The sequence below is a fragment of the Aedes aegypti genome, chromosome 1 (assembly GCF_002204515.2).
Source record: "Aedes aegypti strain LVP_AGWG chromosome 1, AaegL5.0 Primary Assembly, whole genome shotgun sequence".
Lineage (NCBI taxonomy): Eukaryota > Metazoa > Arthropoda > Insecta > Diptera > Culicidae > Aedes > Aedes aegypti.
In genome coordinates, this window is record NC_035107.1 from 257,451,302 (window position 1) to 257,471,146 (window position 19,845).

At 38.4% G+C, this 19,845-nt stretch overlaps 1 protein-coding gene across 2 annotated transcripts; it reads left to right on the forward strand.

Annotated features, from left to right (window-relative positions):
- The first annotated feature begins 7,028 nt into the window (after nt 1-7,028).
- LOC5567290 (heterogeneous nuclear ribonucleoprotein H) lies at nt 7,029-19,532 on the forward strand. Of its 2 annotated transcripts, none has more exons than XM_001651675.2 (6): nt 7,029-7,242; nt 7,803-8,211; nt 8,781-8,925; nt 10,262-10,437; nt 17,968-18,192; nt 18,525-19,532. In XM_001651675.2, the coding sequence occupies exons 1-6, from the start codon at nt 7,240-7,242 to the stop codon at nt 19,040-19,042; spliced, it is 1,476 nt and encodes a 491-aa protein (XP_001651725.1). In that variant the 5' UTR covers nt 7,029-7,239; the 3' UTR covers nt 19,043-19,532. The 2 variants fall into 2 exon arrangements, with proteins under 2 accessions (XP_001651725.1, XP_001651726.1); XM_001651676.2 differs by having other exon boundaries at nt 17,968-18,132.
- Nucleotides 19,533-19,845: the final 313 nt, after the last annotated feature.

Consider the following 19,845-nt stretch of genomic DNA (forward strand, 5'->3'; position numbering starts at 1 on the left):
GAACGTCAAACATGATCACAAGTGTCAAGGTTCATTTATGGACCCAATTTTTATATTAAAGTTTTAACATGATATATCCAAGAAACAATTGTAGGCGATTAATAAACTTGCCTGCTTATCTAAAGCTTTACAGCAGCCGTGGTAGTTGAACAATAGTAGTTTACGGAACAAGCTGCAAAATGATGATTTTTACAGCACGAGTCGTAAATTTATCCTACGAGGCTTGTCGAGTAGGATAATTACGAAGAGTGCGATAAAAATCGAGTTCTGCAACGAGTACAACATTTTTTGCAATTTCGTAGAAGACCACTTGAAGGTATCAGAAATTATATCGGAATACATTAATTATGATTTCAAAATTTCTAAAAAATGTTGAGTTATGATTCATAACGCAACTCAAAACAGTTAAGTAATGATAAAGCGTTGCGTAATGAATCATTACAGCACTGGTTTCAGTTGCGTAATGACTATTCCCGAATTGCATACTTCAGTGCAGGAAAGTAGGCCGTTTCATGAGAGATTGGCGTGATGAAAACCAGCGTATTACGATTTGAAATTGCAAAAAAGTATAAGGTGTCGGCCAGGGTAGACGCGTCACGCGAAGCGAAGCGAAAATTGCATGGGAAGAAATAACAATTATTAATAATGAAATGTCAAACTCCAAAGGATTTTCGCGTCGCTCCGCGTGACGCGTCTACCCTGGCCGACACCTAAGTTGTACGAAGTGATGATCAAATGTTGCATATATTGTTAGCAGCACTTTTGTTCCTCACTTTCATGGCATTTTAATAGCAAGTAGAACCAAAGTTGAAGCAACGTTGGTTGTTAATTTAGTATGGTTGTCTAACAGCCTCTCTATAATAATTGAAGATGTGCTGTTTCTCAAGATCCAGACTCTGTTGTTCCATATGGGACAAACAGTTGAATAACAAGCTTTTACAATTTTTAGCAACAAATATTTCGTCACTTTTTCAACAATACTTAAATGGGACGGCAGTGAAAATATGTTTGCTTTGAAAAGCTTTTAATTCAACTTTTCAAACACCAATAATATAAAAGCTCTTAAACATAGTTGTAGGTACATCGTTGTTCAAAACTTGTAGAAGTTTGGTAGTAACTATTATTACCGACTAAGATTAAAATTCTCAATCACAAGTATTGTTCAACATCCCAAGAAACAATTACTCTCTTGAGAAAAGCTTCTGAGAGCTGTTTTATTTATTGTTTAATAATTGTTTTGATAAAAAGAAAACTATTATTCAATCATCTCTGGATGTTCGCCGTATACCTGGAGGATTAAATGTTGAATAAACATTATAAAGTCTACTTATAATGTTACTACTGTTTAACAGCCGAGGTAAGGTCATTGAATAAACATGTACTATAATACGTTAATAAAATGGTTGTTGTTGAACAGATTCTCCATTTTTGGGCGAATAAGGGTTGAATAATAGTTTGATGTTAACTAAGTCAATCATTTAGCAACTAACTGCTTAATATAACAGTTTTGAGAAACTTTTCTTAAAGCAAAAATTGTTTCTTGGGTAGCCATTATTTGAGGGGGAAAAATTGCTAAAGTAGTTGAAGTAACATGCTCTTTCGTGTTGTTAAAAAAAAATTAGATTTTATCAAAAACTTTTAGGACCCAATTCCAGCAGGGTGAGTGTACGGCTGTCAACTACAAACAAAGCTCGCCTATCAATCATCTCTCACGCGGGCCGGCCCAAACAGCATCATCTCTCAAGCGGGCAGCCTCTAACAGCACAGGTCGAAAACGCGAACCTCGTTGCGTATTCCCCCTTGAATTCCAGGAACTCCAATTCAAAATAATATATTTTCTTGCGTGCCTTACACTGAAAAGAAAAATATAGTATCAGCAACCATATAGAGGGTGAAATTAAAAACATTTTACAACTTGGTTTCAACAGAACATGGAACATTATTGGAAAAACTATAACGCAGTGAATTTTACTGTTGAGGGATTCCACGGAGGCATGCAAGTCGATTCTGATCGACCATTTCAAAAATATCTGAAACTTTGCACAGTTTTTTAGTTCCATCTAAATCGTCATTTTCCGATATCAAATCTTCAAGTTGAGTCACGACTAACTTTTCAAAAGGGTGTATGTGAAAATGGTTCAAAAATATTCAAAAAGCTGCACAGCAAAAACGGTTCGTTCGATTGGTAGACAACTAAAGAAACAAAGTTAGACAACTAAATAAAGATTCCAAAAAAAAATACACACAATAAAAAAAAATTTTTTTTTGCATTAAAAAACATCATTTTTGTCACAAAAACTCAAATATCTCAAAACCCTATCGGAATACCAACGTAATTTTTTTGAGGGAAAACGGTCCATTATATTAGCTATCTACCATAAAAATTTGGTGATGGTAAGCCAATAAACAAAAAAGTTATGACATTTCAAATATTTCACAAATTTGACAGTGAAAATTTTTTTTTTTTCATTGTTAAGGACCGCAGTTTGTTGCTGAATTTTTTGTTAAGGGTACCACATGAGGTTAACAAGTTGTTTTCATGATATTTTATTTAATTATTCATAACTATTATAGCATCTATTAGAAAGTTAGACGCGATCCAGTGTTGTGATCTAAAGTCTTGATAGTGTCATATTTTTTATTGTACGTAACTGAAGAAAAATTCTCTCAATAGTGTTGAAACCTTTTGATAAAAGAAACCTATAAGAAATCTAATATTGAAGACAAAAGCTACAAAAAAAGTTTTCTATACAGGTATACGACTAGTTTACCTGCAAAAAGTTTACCTCGTAGAGAACAAGGCGGGTCTATACCCAGGTGATCTAGTATACGTAAAGCAGGTCGGTTTTCTCGGCGCTGGTTTTCTCCACAAAGTTAAAATCTGATTACACCTGGGTATAGACCCGCCTTGGTAGAGAATAGACTTTGTTAATCATACTTGGGAGAAAGCGAGTAACTTCAACAACATCAAAAACATGATAGGTACATACCATGAAGATACTCACGAAAAAGCTAAAAATATACTACCACTATGGTTATAAAAGATTTAATTGTAAAATTTTTCTTCAGTCAAGCAAACGACACCAAACTAGTCAGTAAAAACTTAAAAGTGATTTTGTTTATTAAAATCTAACGAGCAACATGAGTAGTCGCTTTCTCAACTGTTGCAGGCCGTTTGCAGAAAAAAAATGTTCGAAAGAGCTACGAAATCTCACCGAAAGCACCATAGATAAACTGAAAGCGGCTGGTTATGCTCCAATGTCTACATTGAATACAAATTTACGCATTTGTACGTCCTGCCGTTTAAACGTTGACAAACGGGCAATCTGTACATCATCGGTGGATCAGGTTGCAGGAAGTTCGAAAACAACAACAACTGAGGAATTACTAGATGCACCGACAACAACTGAGGAGTTACCAGAAGTACCAAGTGCAGATAGTCTTGCCACGGTATCATCAGCGACATCTGTTTCAACAAATCAATCAGAAGATGAGTGCATCCAGAAGGTCAACATCGAACGCTTCAACGAAGGGATAGCTGGAATAAAAGTGACTCCGATTAAATGGACGAAGATGGGTTACGTCAATTATCCCGAGAAAAAATACCGTGAAATCAACGAAGCTGTACGAAGAAACCTCTTCAAATTAGGACCTGAGGATGTGGAAAATAAAGACTACGATGAGGTAATTATGAATATGAAGGAAAGGTTCTCGAATCTAGCCACGACAAGGAAAGAAAAATTATTGATTTTGTCGATGCTGCCAAGCTCGTGGTCTATTCAAGACGCCTTTGATGAGTTCAAAACCAATAGAAATACAGCAAAAGAGGCAAAACAATTCAAAAATAACTGTCTTGCAACCAAAAATGCTAGGTCGAGTACTTCATTAACAGATGAGACAAAAGAAAAAATAATTCAATATTTTGAAGACGATGAAGTAAGTAGAGCTATGCCTGGCCAAAAAGATTATGTATCTGTAAAAAAAGATGGAAAGCGTCAAGCAATCCAAAAACGATTAATGATGACTACTTTGAAAGAAGCGTATACACGCTTCAAGGAAATTAACGAAAATATTAAGGTAGGTTTTTCCTCATTTGCAAGCCTTCGGCCAAGGCAATGCAAGCTTCTATCCAATTGGCTTGTTTAGGGGTATCCTGTTTTTTACATATTCTGATTCTACGTTAAAAACTGAGTCAGAATCCAAAGTTTCATAATTTTCCGTGCCCTGGAACTATTTTTAAAACACGTTTGAATTTAGTATGGAAATCGCGTTTGAATCACCCCTCGGCAAATTTTACTCTGGCACGAGCTGTCATTATGTAAATGGAAATGTCATTGAGTCGACGGAATTAAATCTATTTTAATTATTTACTATATCAAAATTAAGATATTAAAGCGCAATAAAATCGTGTTACACTTGGAAAACCGTGCTCTTTCGATCAAGCTACAAAAAACTGCGAATTTTTCATCACTAAACAACCCAATTCAGGAACACATAATGTTTGTGTGTGCTCAACACACGAAAATATTAACCTAATCTTACATAGTTTGAAAAGAATCAATTTATCAAAGGATATTAAAATGTTAACTGGTAGTCTTTTGTGTGAAAATACAACATCAAATTGCTATCTACGATCTTGTTCGGATTGTCCAGATTCTTCATCATTGGAAAATACTTTATTCGCTGAGTTTGAAGAAAATTATATTGATCAGTTATCATTTGAGCAATGGGTGACCACGGATAGGTGTGACCTACAAACTATTGTAAAACCTGTAGATGAGTTTGTGTCATTTTTTTGCTTGAAATTAGAATGTTTTATTCCTCACGACTTCATTAAAACAGAGCAATTCCGCTTTTTAAAAAATACGAAAAATACATTACAAGATGGTGAATTTTTAGTCATTTGTGATTTTTCTGAAAACTATAGCTTCGTATTGCAAGATGAAGTGCAGTCCCATCACTGGAACGTACAACAAGCTACAATTCATCCATTCGTTATTTATTTCAATGGAAGTACGCAAATTGAAAATTTTAGTTTTATTGTAATTTCCGAAGATTTAAGACACGACTCAGTATCTGTAAATTTGTTCATTGCCAAAATGATTAACTTTTTACGCGTTGATAAGGATAAAGAAATCAGAAAGATATATTTCATGTCTGATGGAGCAGCATCGCAGTACAAAAACCGTAAGAATTTTTCGAGCCTATGTCAATTTAAATCAAAGTACGGAATTGATGCAGAATGGCATTTCTTTGCTACGTCACATGGCAAAGGTCCTTGTGATGCTATTGGAGGAACCTTAAAGCGCATGGCCACAAGAGCAAGTTTAGCCAAAGAACGTGAGCATCCAATTAAAATTGCAAAAGAACTATTTGATTGGGCGAATCGCAGAAAAGAAGAAGATTTAACAAAATTCTCATTTTGTTTTACTACTACTGAAGAGTACGAATTAACGGCATCAGAGCTAAGCGAGCAATATAATAACGCGAAAACGATCCAAGGAACCCAAAAATTTCACTGTTTCATTCCATTGTCAGAAAATAAAATTAAAGCAAAACTATACTCGAACTGTACTGATAATGATGCAAAAGTGTTCGATATTGTAAAAAATTGAATAACAATAAATAAATAAATAAGTATTAATAAAATGTTTTCATGATCTCATAACGCATACCCAAATCCAAAACTTTTAAAGTTTATATATAACATTTAGAAACTCATCAATCATACTCTAAAAAAAATATCCTGGTAAAAAAAAAAAATTATTTTCGTGTAATCTGTTAATTCATTTTATTTATACATATATACATATACATATAATATTTATACATATACATGATATTTATACATATAATATACATAATACTAATGAATACATGAAAACGACTTGTTTTATTCACGCAAGGCCCTTAACAATAAAATCAGCAACAAACTGCGGTTCCCGTAATAATTTACACCGAAAAAAAATTTTTTTTTTTCTACTAAAGGCCGGTTTGCTACTGACAAGAAAAGGAATCGCCTATCTCGATGCGTGTAAAATTTCTCCCAAGAAATGGTCAAGAACATCACTTTTTTCTGATCGCAGTACGCAGTTGAGAAGAAATGTCACTTCAAAGGGGGCTCTCTGTAGGAAATTTCTTGACCCTTTCAGTCAAGGAATTTCTTTACTTTTCTTGAGCGAAACAGCATACTTAGCTTAAATGTGAAAATTGTGACACGATTTTTTGATACTCGTAACTGTTTTTAGGGTTTATTCACAAATTTCATAACGCCAAAAATGGCCATCTTCGACACCCACCCACCCCCTCGTAACGCATTTTGTATGAATATTTTTCAAATTTTGTGTAATCTGTAACATCTAAAGGATACCCACCCCCCTTCAGCGTTATGAAATTTGTGAATGGGCCCTTATGGTTTTGGTAACAATTCATATTGCATAGTAAAAACAAGAACGGTTGTAGAGTTGAACATACTATGTACTATTATTCTATCAGTGTACTGAAGGATCCTGGCGGTATCAAACAGTAGAAGCATTAACCTAAGAATGCTAATGTCGCTGCTGTTCGTGTTACCAACATCTTGTTTCCCACGCACTGACAGCTTGAGTACCGGTCCTCAAAGTGCCAAACAAATTTCAAAATCATCCATTACAACATGGCATCGCCCAAACAATGAAAAGATAAACTAATTCAGTTTTGTGAGAGCACCGCCATTAGCGTTCTACTACAAATATTTCTATTTAGGGCCCATTCACATATTTCATAACACTGAAGGGAGTGGGTGGGTATCCTTTAGATGTTACAGATCACACAAAATTTGAAAAGTATTCATACAAAATGCGTTATGAGGGGGTGGGTGGGTGTCGAAGATGGGCATTTTTGTCGTTATGAAATTTGTAATAAACCCTTATCAAACGTAGTCCTACATCATACAAATAGGCCTTTTCGATTATTTTTGTTTCCAGTGTACTCGTAGATCAACTGTGAATTTTCATTCATCTCCTTTTCTTTTTCTATCGTGCTCGTACGTGCGTCTCCATTCATTCATTTCCAGTTCGTTGGTGACCGGCGTTGGTTTGTAAAAATTTTCACCGGCTTGGTCGTGCAGTTTTGGGAAAATACATTTTCTGTGGTAAAAGCAGTGCAAGTTCGTGAAAAAGTTGTTCCGCTGGCAGCTTAGTGTGTGGTGAAGCACGGTATAGTGAAGTTTCTTCGATATTCGGAACTAATCTAGCGAAAATGGTAAGTTTTCTTCAAGTGGGTCGGTGAAAGTGCTGGGGTGCCGATTTACCGTTATTTGACTTTTGTGTCTGTAAAATGCTGGCCCTTTCGAAGAAATTGTTTGAATTTATGTGAATTTGCTTGAAAATAGTTGAATAACGGAGATTTTCGGAATAAAATGATCCATTTTCAGTCGACGCACCGCATTTGCCAAGATGGCGTCTTCTCATGCGAGTGGCGTTTTTTCAGCTTCCTTTTTGCCTTGCCATTCATCGGGCTCTCTTTCCTTCGATGGTTTCCGACTGTCATTCGTTGCCCCCAGCGGTTTTGTTGTGTTCAGTAGGGGGTGTTTTGATGCTGCGCGGATTTTTGTTCAACTTGTTGATAGTGTCCGGTCCATTTGTGCCAACACACCAGTAGAGAAGATTGTTCAACTTAAAAATAGAGGAATCATTGATGACTTGATTATTTCAGTTTGATTGTATAGATTGGATAGATTGTAACTTTGTCAAAATTTCCAAGTAGCTATTGTCAATCCTTAGTTGTGTCTAATTGGCGCTGATTGCTTCTTTCCTTTGCAGCAAACGGGCAACATGTCTTACAACACTGACGGCAACGGAAACGGCGGAGGTGATTCCGGATTTTTCATCCGCCTGCGCGGGCTTCCGTGGAACATCACGGAGGGTGACATTCGGGACTTTTTGAGCGGAGTCGAAATCGATCAGGTGCACATTTGCATCAACCAGATGACCAAGCGTCAGACGGGTGAAGCCTATCTGCGTATGCCGACGCTTGAGGACCAGATAAAGGCGCTGGATCAGAACAAAGCTACTCTTGGCCATCGTTACATCGAAGTGTTCACGGCTTCGGACGACCAGTTCGATAAGGCCGTGAATCGAGAGGAGAGCGCTGAAGATGGTGGACCGGTTCTGAGGATGCGTGGTTTGCCTTGGTCCTGCACCACGGAAGACGTCAAGCGATTCTTTTCCGGTAAGTGTGCGAATACAAGGGCGGGTGCGATTGTGGCCGATTTCCTGGGAGGTACAAAGCTATCGATTCGTGACAAGGGACGAGCAGAGGGAAACGGAAGAGACTTGGCGCGTGGGAACAGCCGGTGATGGGCGGTATCAAATTACGATTACTTGTTTTCAACAACTACTAATTTCTGCTTCTATTCAACACCATCTAGCCCATGTCCTTGATGGGAATCTAAATTAACGTAAACTATCTTCTATTCACATCTGTCTCTCTGTGGGTATCGTTCCTAGGAAATCAACTATCACGCGCGCTCGGCTATTGCTAGCAGACAGTTTCGTTCTTGGCTCAAAGTGGCACACAGCTGGTTCTGCCTCGGGGTTTCCTCGGTGGCGAGAAAGGGCGACCCTTCCAACTGACGAATGGTGGACAGGGCTCTTCCTGTGGTGGGACATTGCGGGATTAAGAACGAAACGGCCTCCCCTCTGTTATTCTAAAACCAAAATCTCCATCCTTTTTAATTCGATCCGTTTATCTGAAATCAAATTAAACCAACAAAAAACCACCGTTACATACACACACAGGGTTGACGATAAAGAATGGCTATAATGGGATTGTTTTGCTACTGGATCAGCTGGGACGGGCATCTGGGGAGGCGATTGTTGAATTTGCAACTGATGCCGAAGCCGATCAGGCCATGAGCAAACAGAAAGAGAAGATTGGGAACAGGTGGGTTGTTTTTTGAAATGCAAGCTTTTTTTTAAACACCATTTTATTATATCTTTGTCTATTACCTACTTCAAACACTGCTAAGTACAACGTTTGAGAACTAGAGAACAAAGTGTTCCGCAATGGTTGTGTTTGATTTGGATGCGAAAGAAAGTAATGTGGTTATTGGAGGAGGTGGATTTTCGGATGGAGAAGGCGGATGATCGGCGACGCAAAGATTTTCTTACGTTTGGTTAACTTACTAGGGTAGAAATGTTGTTCGGATTGTAGTTTGTTTTGCGTTTGCTTTTGTTAGAATATCGATTTATTTAAAATATTATTGAGGTATTTATTTTTGCACGCAGTGCAAGTAATGTATATTGCGACTTTAACCAACCGAATTAATTAACTCAGTAAAAGTACATTATGATCTGATATTATGGTTGGGTTGGTTTCCTGTTGGTTGTCTGAGGGCAGCTCTTGCAAGACCACTTCAAGTATAAATATATTATATTTTCACTGGAATGATTTAATGTTGGGACAATGTATCGAGATTATAGTTATTTGTAACCGTTGCGAATGATTCAGCTATGGATGATCAAATACCTCATACAGGCACCGCCAAAAACTGCCCACTTCACTGTTATAATGGAAATTGGCAACCATCGCGAAAATATCCTGGAGAAATAGTGATTGATTTTCGACAAATGCTAGCTTAACAACAATCAATTAACTAATTTGTAATCAAAATTTTTATAGAGGTTAAATAATGTAGCTTATTTTAACTAATTTATTTTTTCTCCTAACTAATATTAGATACAAATCTAGACAAACTTGGTTATTTAAGAACTTCCGGAAAATAATCCGCAACGTACTGAACAGGTTTTGGCAATTAAATACACTAAAACTAAACTTCTAAAACTCTCTTAGAAGAATATTGTCAATTGCGACGTACATAAGCTTGACGAGATAACTTCCTATTCCATATGATCTTCGCCAATTTACGTCATTACAATTAAGTGGGCACTCAATTGTGACGGTTATTGTTTGTCTACAGATTAAATTCCTTATTTTCCATTCAATCATCACTTCAGCCTTTTCTAAACAACGACGTATTTAATCATCCACTTCAGCTGACTTCTCCATTCGCATCAACCAGGACTCCGCAAGAAATATCCAATTAAATGCATTCTAGTTCTATAACATCTACTCAAACAAATTACAAAAGTTTCCCTTCCAAACCAATCTAACAAAATGTTGTGTTTTCTTTTTCCTCCATTGAAATCCCCCATAATCTATTGCCGATTCTTGCACATCCGACATCCGAACCGTCACGACGAATTGTCGAACCTTGCAGATATATCGAACTGTTCCGCAGCAGCACTCGCGAGATGAAGTGGGCCGAGAACCGTTTGCGTCGTATGAACCCGTATGGAGGCGTCAGCGGTGGCACTGGCGGTCGTGGCAACGACGACAACAGCCGAGCACGGTACCCACCGGGACAAGGCTACGGACGCGGATCCGGCGGTGGTGGTAAGTTTTTTCGATGTTCGTTGATTTGTGGATCATCCATAGATGACGTAGCATTTTTTCACTGATTTTAACATCCCCCTCCCACTCGTAGCATTTGATCTCAAATGCTGATAAGTCTTAAGAAGCCATTACGATCATCAGCAATGATCGAAAACAAAACAAATTTTAATTTAAAGAATCCTCATACAAACACGCAGAGAATTACCAGCTGTTTAAAACAATAATTGTTCTTGTTATTTTTGATGAACACTTTTAATTTGTTGCAACTAAACGAATTGCGTTGAAGCAGCAATGATTTTCATTGAAACAAAACAGAAATATTATTGAGTTTTCTGACAGCATTTCAAATCATATTTATTTTTGAAACAACGACAAAAATACTTCATTTTAAATTGAGGATTTGTTGTTTCAGTGCGTTTGATTGTTGATACTGGTAAATAAAGATCTGATCTGCCATTTTGTTTCACGATCTTTTGTAAAAGTGAAAAAGACCAACGCGGAGAAATTACAATGCAGTAGTGTAATAAATCGACTAATTCAATAGTTTAGAAACATCGGAATTCATGATAGAAGTGTTTTTTTGGTAAGTTATGACTAATATTTTCTATAGTGTTGAATTAAATTAGTCATTTTTATTATTGCAGTTAACTCCTACATGAAACACTGAAACTATATCAGCCGAAGGAAATTGAGCTGATGAGTCCATCTCGTCGCTTGCGGTGCGGAACAATTTCATTCAATTATTGGATACTAGGAAGCGGCGCAGGTACATACCTATGACCATTTTTAGATTTGTTCATCATTGTGAATTTTAACTGATGAAAATTGAAATAAATTAATTGATTTTCCACACCACAGTCGATTGCCTTCATGTCAAAAGAGCATAATAGTAGGATGGTAGGGGAAGGGGGCTGGCATCAATAAACAGGTTTTATTATTTCAAATAAATGTATTACAGAATCAAAAAAGAACAAACTTTGTTTCAAAAAATAAAATTTTTATTTCAATACAAGAATATTGTTGTTTCAAAAAAATAAATTTTTAACTCAAAAATTAATTTTATTGAACCGTATTGAATCCAGCTGTCAAAATCAAAAATAAAAATTGTTGAACCAAAATGATGGTAGTTATTAAAATAATGAAAAGCAATTATAAGCCGGCAGATAATACAGAAATATTGTTGTACTGACTCAGAATATATTTGATATTAAAATTGTTTTCTCTGCGTGAATCTATCATGCAATGCAATGATACATTTTCATGATTTTGAGCAAAAAAATGGTTTGATAATTTGTAAAACTTACATTAAATATCGATTCATTAGCCGAGTGGTTACAAAGCAAAGCCATGCTAAAGGTGTCTGGGTTCGATTCCCGGTCGGTCCAGGATCTTTTCGTAATGGAAATTTCCTAGATTTCCCTGGGTATAGAGTATCATCGTGCCTGCCACAAGATATAGGAATGCAAAAATGGCAACTTTGGCAAATAAAGCTCTCAGTTAAAAACTGTGGAAGTGCGCATTGAACACTAAGCTGAGAAGCAGGCCTCTGTCCTAGTGAAGACGTAATGCCAAGAAGAAGAAGTACATTATCGATTTACCGTATTCCGTAGACAATTTTACTCATTTTACTCTGAGCTTATTCGGTTTCAATTTTGAAACGTTTAATTTCCGGATTTGCTAAACGTCTCAAGTCGGATTTTCATCTTTCGAAATCTAACCACTACTTACGACGCTCTGTTATATGAAGAGAACAAATAAAAAAAAATATTGTGTGTTTCTTTCACTACTGGACTACGAAGTGCTGCCTCATAAGTGCGAAAGTGTGAATAAAAGTGCGGGATTGCATTGAATCGTGTTGATGTCTTCAGAGCACTTATTCTTCGATTTACGAAGAATAAGTCCCCGAAGACACCTACCCGATTTGATGCAATTGCGCACTTTTGTTAGCGTTTCCGCACTTGTAAAAATTTATGCGATAGTCCAATGGTGAAAAAAATGCGCAATACAAGAGTCGATTTTACACGGCTACAAAAACGACGTAAGTAATTGAGCGAGCTGATTGCATGCAACTTATGCGTTGTACATGGCGAAAAATGTTCAAAAGGGGATAAGTTTTAAAACAGTTTTGGAACACAGGCTGTGATTCCTAATAATTGATAATTTTGTCAAAATAGTATGAAAGTTACCTACGTAGGTTTGAGAAAGTAATCGAAAATTTTGGAAATTGATCCTTGTGCAATAAATAACGGAATACAATTTCAGTCAGCTCTACATTACACGATATTGAAGAGAATATCGAGTTAGGTAGATATAGGGAAAGTGTACCAGTTATGACCATAGTGTTTCCCTATTTGGCCTTGATCATATGTCAAATTACGATGCTGATGACATTTCTGCTTTAGTTAAAGAACGCTACTTATCCCAAACTTTCAATCTATTCAATTCTCGTCAAGTTTCAATAAAATTCACTGTTTAGAAAGAGGTAGATGGTAAACTCCCGTTCCTTGACTTCTCGATATCCAGAAAAGAGGACATGGTGAAGTTTGGCATTTATCGCAAACCGGTATCAACAGATTGCTACATCACGTCGGATTGCAATCACCATGGATCCCAAAAACAAGCGGCGTTTCTTTCGATGGTACATCGCCTGTACAATATCCCAATGGCAAAAAAGAGTTTGAAGAAGAGAGAAATAGAATTCTCGCGGAACATTACTAAAGGACCTATGTACAAATGAGAGATTCTCTCCTCTCTCGTTCTCTTTCCATTATAACAGTTGAATACTAAAGATTTTGGGAAGTTTTTCACTATAGATCGAAAGTCAATTTCCTTGACTAGCGTTTCATACAAAAAACGCAACAGAAGAGGTTAATGTGACTCAGTTATTAATGAAAGAGAAAGTAAACAAAGAGAGCCTCTCAATGTTAGATAGGTCCTTTAGTAATGTTCCGCGAGAATTCATGAATCTGCTGGGTTGAATGGTACCGCAAGGAGTTTGTGAATAAAGTTCTACGCAAGAATGAGAGGAAAAACACAGACGAGCCGCGACTACTGTTGAAGTAGAGAGCGAGGATATCCGAAGGACTAGTTCCCCCTTCTACCCGAAGGTGACCAATGGGATTAAGAACACCCTTAAGCAACATGGCTTCCAGACAGTGTACAAGAGTACCAACACTCTTAGAGACCGTCTTTGTTGCTTGAAGAACAAAGTGCCGAAGGAAGACTTGTCGGAGATTTACCAAATTCCGTACGAAAGCTATCCTGCGGTATACATTGGCCAAACTAGCCGAAAATTCAAAAAACGACTAAATGGAAGTGCTCAAAAGAACATGAAGCTGAGAATCAGGCTCGCCCAGTGAAGACGTAATGCAAGAAGAAGAACAATGCTAAAACTAAAACACATAAAAGCACAAAGCCCTTGTTACAAAACTCAAAATCAGTAAAACTCCTGTTCAAGGGACCATCGAGTTAGTGATTCAGAGTTGTTATTAGTCGCTTGATTTGACAGACTATGAGTGACGATGACGAACAATAAACAGTAGTCATCACCACCAGTGATGGAAAGTGGCGAACATTTCTGCTGAACTGGAACAACAACAAAATCATATAGGTACTCCCTAGAGTCAGAGTGCTGATTTACTCGCATCTGTGTTGCTTCCGAGTAACCGAAGCTTAAATGATTTGTGAACGTGTTCAGAGCTATTCAGAATAAATTGTGCTTTTGGGAAAAAACTGCTTCTTTCTCCTCCGAGAGTTATTGTTTCCAAGGGTTCTTGACTACAAATTAGTAGTTTACTGTAGACTTGATGGTTATACAATTAATTTGTCTGTCAAACCCATAATAAATCATATCACACCTTGCTCGGTTACTATCGAGTAAACGTTCCCGAGCTTGTTGCCACTTCTTTTGGCATGTTCTCCCGAGCAGACGAGTGCGGGCTTACTCACACTCGACCTGTTCGCGAGTCTGTAATGTTTGTTATGCGTTGGTATACACTCGCGAGCTGCTTCGTGATGCACTTTTCCACGTTACTGCCTCAGCTCACCGCGACCAACGACGCTCAGCTATCGCTCCCAGTCGTGACGCAAAATCTTTGCCGTTTCTCTTTAACGGCGTTCTCGTTGATCACGTTGGGCTTGACTAAGAAGGCAGGCAACTAATCGGTGTCAATTGAATGGCTGACCAAAATTAAGTTCACATAAAAAAAAAACACCGGCGCGATTCCAGAGTTCAACAAAAAACATTTGTATTCTTAGTAACACGCGCCTGTCAACATGGCTACATAGAGAAATATAAATAGTAAACAACAAAGATTTATTTCAAACCAACCAAAATATTAGGAAAAACCCGGGAATTACAAATGACCGGTAAAAATACGGGAAATAACTGAGAATTTGGAGAACACCCAAACATTTCAAACATAAAAACCGATAGTTTGTTTAAATTCCAAAGCAGATTTCGCAAAACAAAATCTCAGGATGTGTACGACTGCCTGTCAATCGTGCTTCACATCATGACTAATCTTTGGTGAGTTGGTATGTAGCTATTTTATTGAGATCTTTACAATATTTTCAAAAAGGTACTTAGGGATTCCTGGCAAGGTTCTTAGCGAGATGGTTGTTAGATTTCTATTTGAATTCATTGTACAGTCAAACCTCCATAAGTCGATATCTGAAGGGACCATTGACTCATGGAAATATCGAGTCTTGGAAACAAATCCCTTGGAAAGCTGTTTGAGGGGACCATCATTGTAACCATGAAATTGTGTTTTTAGTATGGTTCCATGAGTCGATATCGAGTCATGGAACATCGACTCATGGAGGTTTCACTGTAATTCTTTAATGAGATCTTAGCTGGAATCCTAACGGGAAAGCTTTTTAATGGATTTTCAAATTACTTGAAATTCTCAGTAGATGCGAAGAGATGGGCAGAAAGCTATTCCAAAAAATGGCATATTTCTTGGGAGATCTACTGAAATCCTGGACAGAATAATTAAGAGTTTCGTTCGGCGGATTTCTGGAGATGTTGATGATTCTGATCCTTGATGAAGCCTTGTCGGAATTACTTGTTTGACTAGTTCTTGATCTATGGCAATGTTCTGATTTTGTGTGGATTTTACATTTTATAGCGAATTCTGTCAATTACCCCCTATCTATAATAAATAACGAGATCCTTAAGGTAGTCTTGGCAGGATTTTTGTTAGAGGATCACGAGATTATTGACCAAACCTTTTAACCCGTATAGGCCTGAGTGAAAGCAAAAATTCTAAAACCTTCGCCGTTCAGCGAATTCTTAATGGATTCAAATGATTTTTTGTCAGTATACTGGCACACATATCTAGTTTCTAGAAGTGGACAGAGGAACTCGAATATATTCATGTGGTCGGAGTTATTCCGGTGGATCACTGGGTCAGGTCGGGTGAGAAGGGTACTGTGCGTTTGTGGCCCTGGAGGTAGGCAAATTTCAAGTCTCAGATAATTTCCGAAATCGATTATATTGTGGCCACTACATGGCAGAAATTTAAGAAAATTGCATAAGTGTAAACCTTTTGAGAAACGATTGAATTGGATAACTATGAGTTTTGCATTTGATTAATCCTACAAATGACCATTTTCGGGTCCCGGGACGCCTCAAGCTTACGATAAAGTGGCCAATTTGCATGTGAACATCTGTGCTAAGCTCATGGGAACGCATTTTAGTGCACAATTATGTTTGATTTCTACTTTTCGAGAATTGAAACGGTTCAGTATCCAACAAATCTATGACTGGTTCTTCCGGGCATTACGTCCGAATGCCCACATCCGGTATATTTTAAACGGTGCACAACTCTTCATTTATAATGTTGAATATCATATCTCAATGATTTTTGCAAATTAGAATGATTGCCATTGCAAATAAATAAAGGTAACTTGGCATGTCCCAAAAATAGCTCTTTTTTACCCGACTTGACCCAGTGACCCACCGGAATAACTCCGGCCACAGGAATATTTCCGGGTTCCTCTGGCCACTTCTAGAAACTAGATATGTGGGCCAGTGAACTGACAAAAAATCATTTGAATCCGTTAAGAATTCGCTGAGCGGTGAGGGTTTTAGAATTTTTGCTTTCACTCAGGCCTATACGGGTTAAAGAATGCTTGGAAGATGTAACCAAAGTCAATGTCATTGTCAAAAGTAATAGCCAGTTTCAAAGGAAAACAAAAAATGTATTTGGAGATACCGTTTCTGTTAAATAGATCTTTGCTTGGATGGATCAACGGATCAAGAATTTCTCCAGGAACCAGCCATGGGCCATGGCTAATTAGACCCGAAGGTAAGATGTACAGAGCAGAAAAAATCTCTGAACAGCCTGGTGAACGAGGTGAACGATCTTTTGGATATTTTAACAAATAGTTTATATATTTTTGTCCAAAACGTTAGCAAGAGTTTTTCAAACCGTTTTGAGCTTACAGTGTTTGATAAATTCATTTATCAATAATACATGAATTAGATCAAGTCTTCCAAATTTGTCCATATTGTATGGGAAAAGAAAAACAAAAGTATCAAGTGGTAGGGTCATTTTATCAATCGTTTCTTTTTCTAATTGTTGGACATCCATGAAAAATCCGGGAATTGGAAAACTGATTTCGAATGGACACCCTGAAGTTGACAAATCAACAGCTACAAATGTAATTAAAGTGTTTGGGGAACGTTTGTCGACAGCCAGGAAGCCTGGATCGGGGGGAAATCGAAAATTGGAAGCCGCTGCGACGACAAAGAGAGTAGCCGGAATCTCAACCTCTCTTTCCGAGATGCCGCAAATGAGCTGGGTATGTCGTCTAAAACCGAGCATCGAGCTAAAAACGAGCCAGACTGTCGACTTACAAGAAAGTAGTGACTCCAAATCGCAATGATAAGCAAAATACGCTGGCCAAAGCGCGATCTCGGAGGCTGTACATGACGATGCTGACAAAGTTTTACTGCGAGGTAATGTACGACGAAACCTACAGGTCTGCGTGATCTGTGGAGATTTGAATTCGAAACTTGTAACCATCTTCATCTAAGTTATTGGGTCACCAAGTGGCTCGGTAGCTTAGTTGGTAAAGCGCTCGTTTAGCATACTAGAATCCTAGGTTCGAATCCCAGCCGAGCACGTGGATTTCTTTTTCATAATTTCATCCATTTACCACGCGTAATGAATTGATTAACTCTAGAACTGATAACGTGATAATCTCATCAGAATCTCTGACAACTACATAAAGTGGTCTTCTTATTTGAACAGCGAAAAATAACAAGATTTTTTCTCGAGTTTCTATGTTGTTTTAAATACCGTTATCGGTCACACCGATTCAAGCACTCTACCTGACATGTCCGATGGACTCTGATAATCTTATCCGCCAGACTGCGAATAGAGTGAATGTAGTTAAGGACCTCTCCCTCCCCCTCGTCACACATCCTCACATTCGTAGATACCCCTCTTCCCCCTAAAATGCTAGGTCATTTTTAAACGACCCCTTACAACATTGAATTTAATGAGTAATTTCTTTCTCTAGACGATTACGATGATGCTCCGTCTGGCGGTGGCGGCGGTGGCAGCTCCTGGGGGGGCAACCGTGACGGCAATGGCTACAGTGGCGGTAACAGCTATAGTACCGGCGGTGGCAACAGCTACAGCACCGGTGGAACCCTGAGCAGCGGCGGTGGCAGCATGTACTCCGGTGGGTTGGCCAACAAAACGGGCAACATTGACATCTTGAGCTTGTTGCAGGATCAGTTGAGTAAGTGGCTGAGTCTTCATCGTGTAATGCCTCACTACTGAGATCGCGTGGGAAATGGGTGAGGCAACCAGCAGAGTCCAACGCGCTTTTGGTGGCGGGTTCCCAGAAAAAAACGACTTGCTATGGTTGCTGGTGTTTGCGCTTGTTTTAACACAGAAAAATAAATCATAAACTTGAACCCATTGTGCGCGCATTTCGTAAATTCAACGAGCATTGTTCAATCTTGACAAGCCGCCAGCATTACAACTCAGATGGTCCTCACAGCCCTCAAAGCCATTCGTTATCCTTATCCAAATTTGTCCACCTCATTATCGATTATCCTTTCGTTTCAGAACGTGGCGGAAGCACCAATTACGGCTCTGCTCGAGGCACCGGTGGTAGCTACAGCAGCGGTGGTGGAGGCTTTGGAGGCAACAGCTACAGCACCAGCTCTGACAACACTGGCTCTGGAGGTTATGGCAGCTTCCGTTCGAGCAGCGGAGGTGGCCAACTTGGCGGAAGCAACTACAGCAGCTTCGGCAGCACTACCGGTGGTGGCGGTGGCGGAAGCAACTTCTCCAGCAATGACTTCTTCAGCAGTGGCGAACAGGATCTGTTCTGCGTGCACCTGCGTGGAATGCCATTCAGCTGCGATGAACAGGATATCTATGACTTCTTCATGCCACTGAGACCAGTCAAGTGTAACGTCTCGTTTGACTCCAGAGGTCGTCCATCCGGAGAGGGTGATGCCTACTTCGACACCATGGAGGAAGCCATGAAGGCCATGAAGAAGCACAAGGAAAAAATGGGCTCGCGCTATATCGAGCTCTTCGCTGGCTCACGAAGACCGCAGAGCAAATTCATGGATTAAAACCATTTTACTTAAGATTGCTAGAAGTAGCAAAAAGAGATTCAGCATCGCCCGCCCGATACGGCAACAAGAGTGGAGAAACTCAGCTTCCAAAATGTAACGTCTAAAGGAAACTAAAACAAGCATTAAGTTCAACATTGATACACATTCGCTCACACAAAACATTGAAGAAAACAAAAGTTAGACAGTAAGCGACAGGCTGGTTCCACTAAACTCAAGTCAACCAATCACCATGTCCAAACCAGCAGCACTTAACAACTTCAAATGAAGCTGAACCATTCTTCATTTATTCATAGGTTTTAAGATAGGAAATATTTTTCAGTTTTTTATCGTCTGGAGAAAGAACGCAATTTTTTTTGGAAGCAAACAAAACATAAGTGTGGTAACTTATTGGAAAGCGTAATTGACTCAATTTACCAGGTCACTAGTTTGTAATCACTAAACATATACCTACATTGAATACATCAGTATCTATGCTTCAGGATCCAAAGCGATGGTTGTTTTCACTTATATTTCGTATCCGAATGCAAATCCTAGGTTGTCACCTGATCCCTTGTGATAAAACATACTACAAAGAGCCATAGTAGCACTATTATAACAACATTTTCGCTTTGGAGGAATGATAATAAATCTTCGAGCTGCGTCCAAGGCTAAGGAATTTCGGAATCGATTTGGTGTTTTTCAGCAAAGACAACCAAATTAAGACTTCGTTAGGCTCTGCCAAGGATCCGGTTAACCCACTGAACAAGGCTAGCGATTACAAAGTCAGTTGTCCTCACTGCTGCAAGGTGTACGTTGGTTAA

Coding starts and splice junctions, on each gene's coding strand:
- LOC5567290 (XM_001651675.2), top strand. Junction 8,212..8,780: donor CGTCAAGCGATTCTTTTCCG/GTAAGTGTGCGA, acceptor ATACACACACAG/GGTTGACGATAAAGAATGGC. Junction 8,926..10,261: donor AAAGAGAAGATTGGGAACAG/GTGGGTTGTTTT, acceptor CGAACCTTGCAG/ATATATCGAACTGTTCCGCA.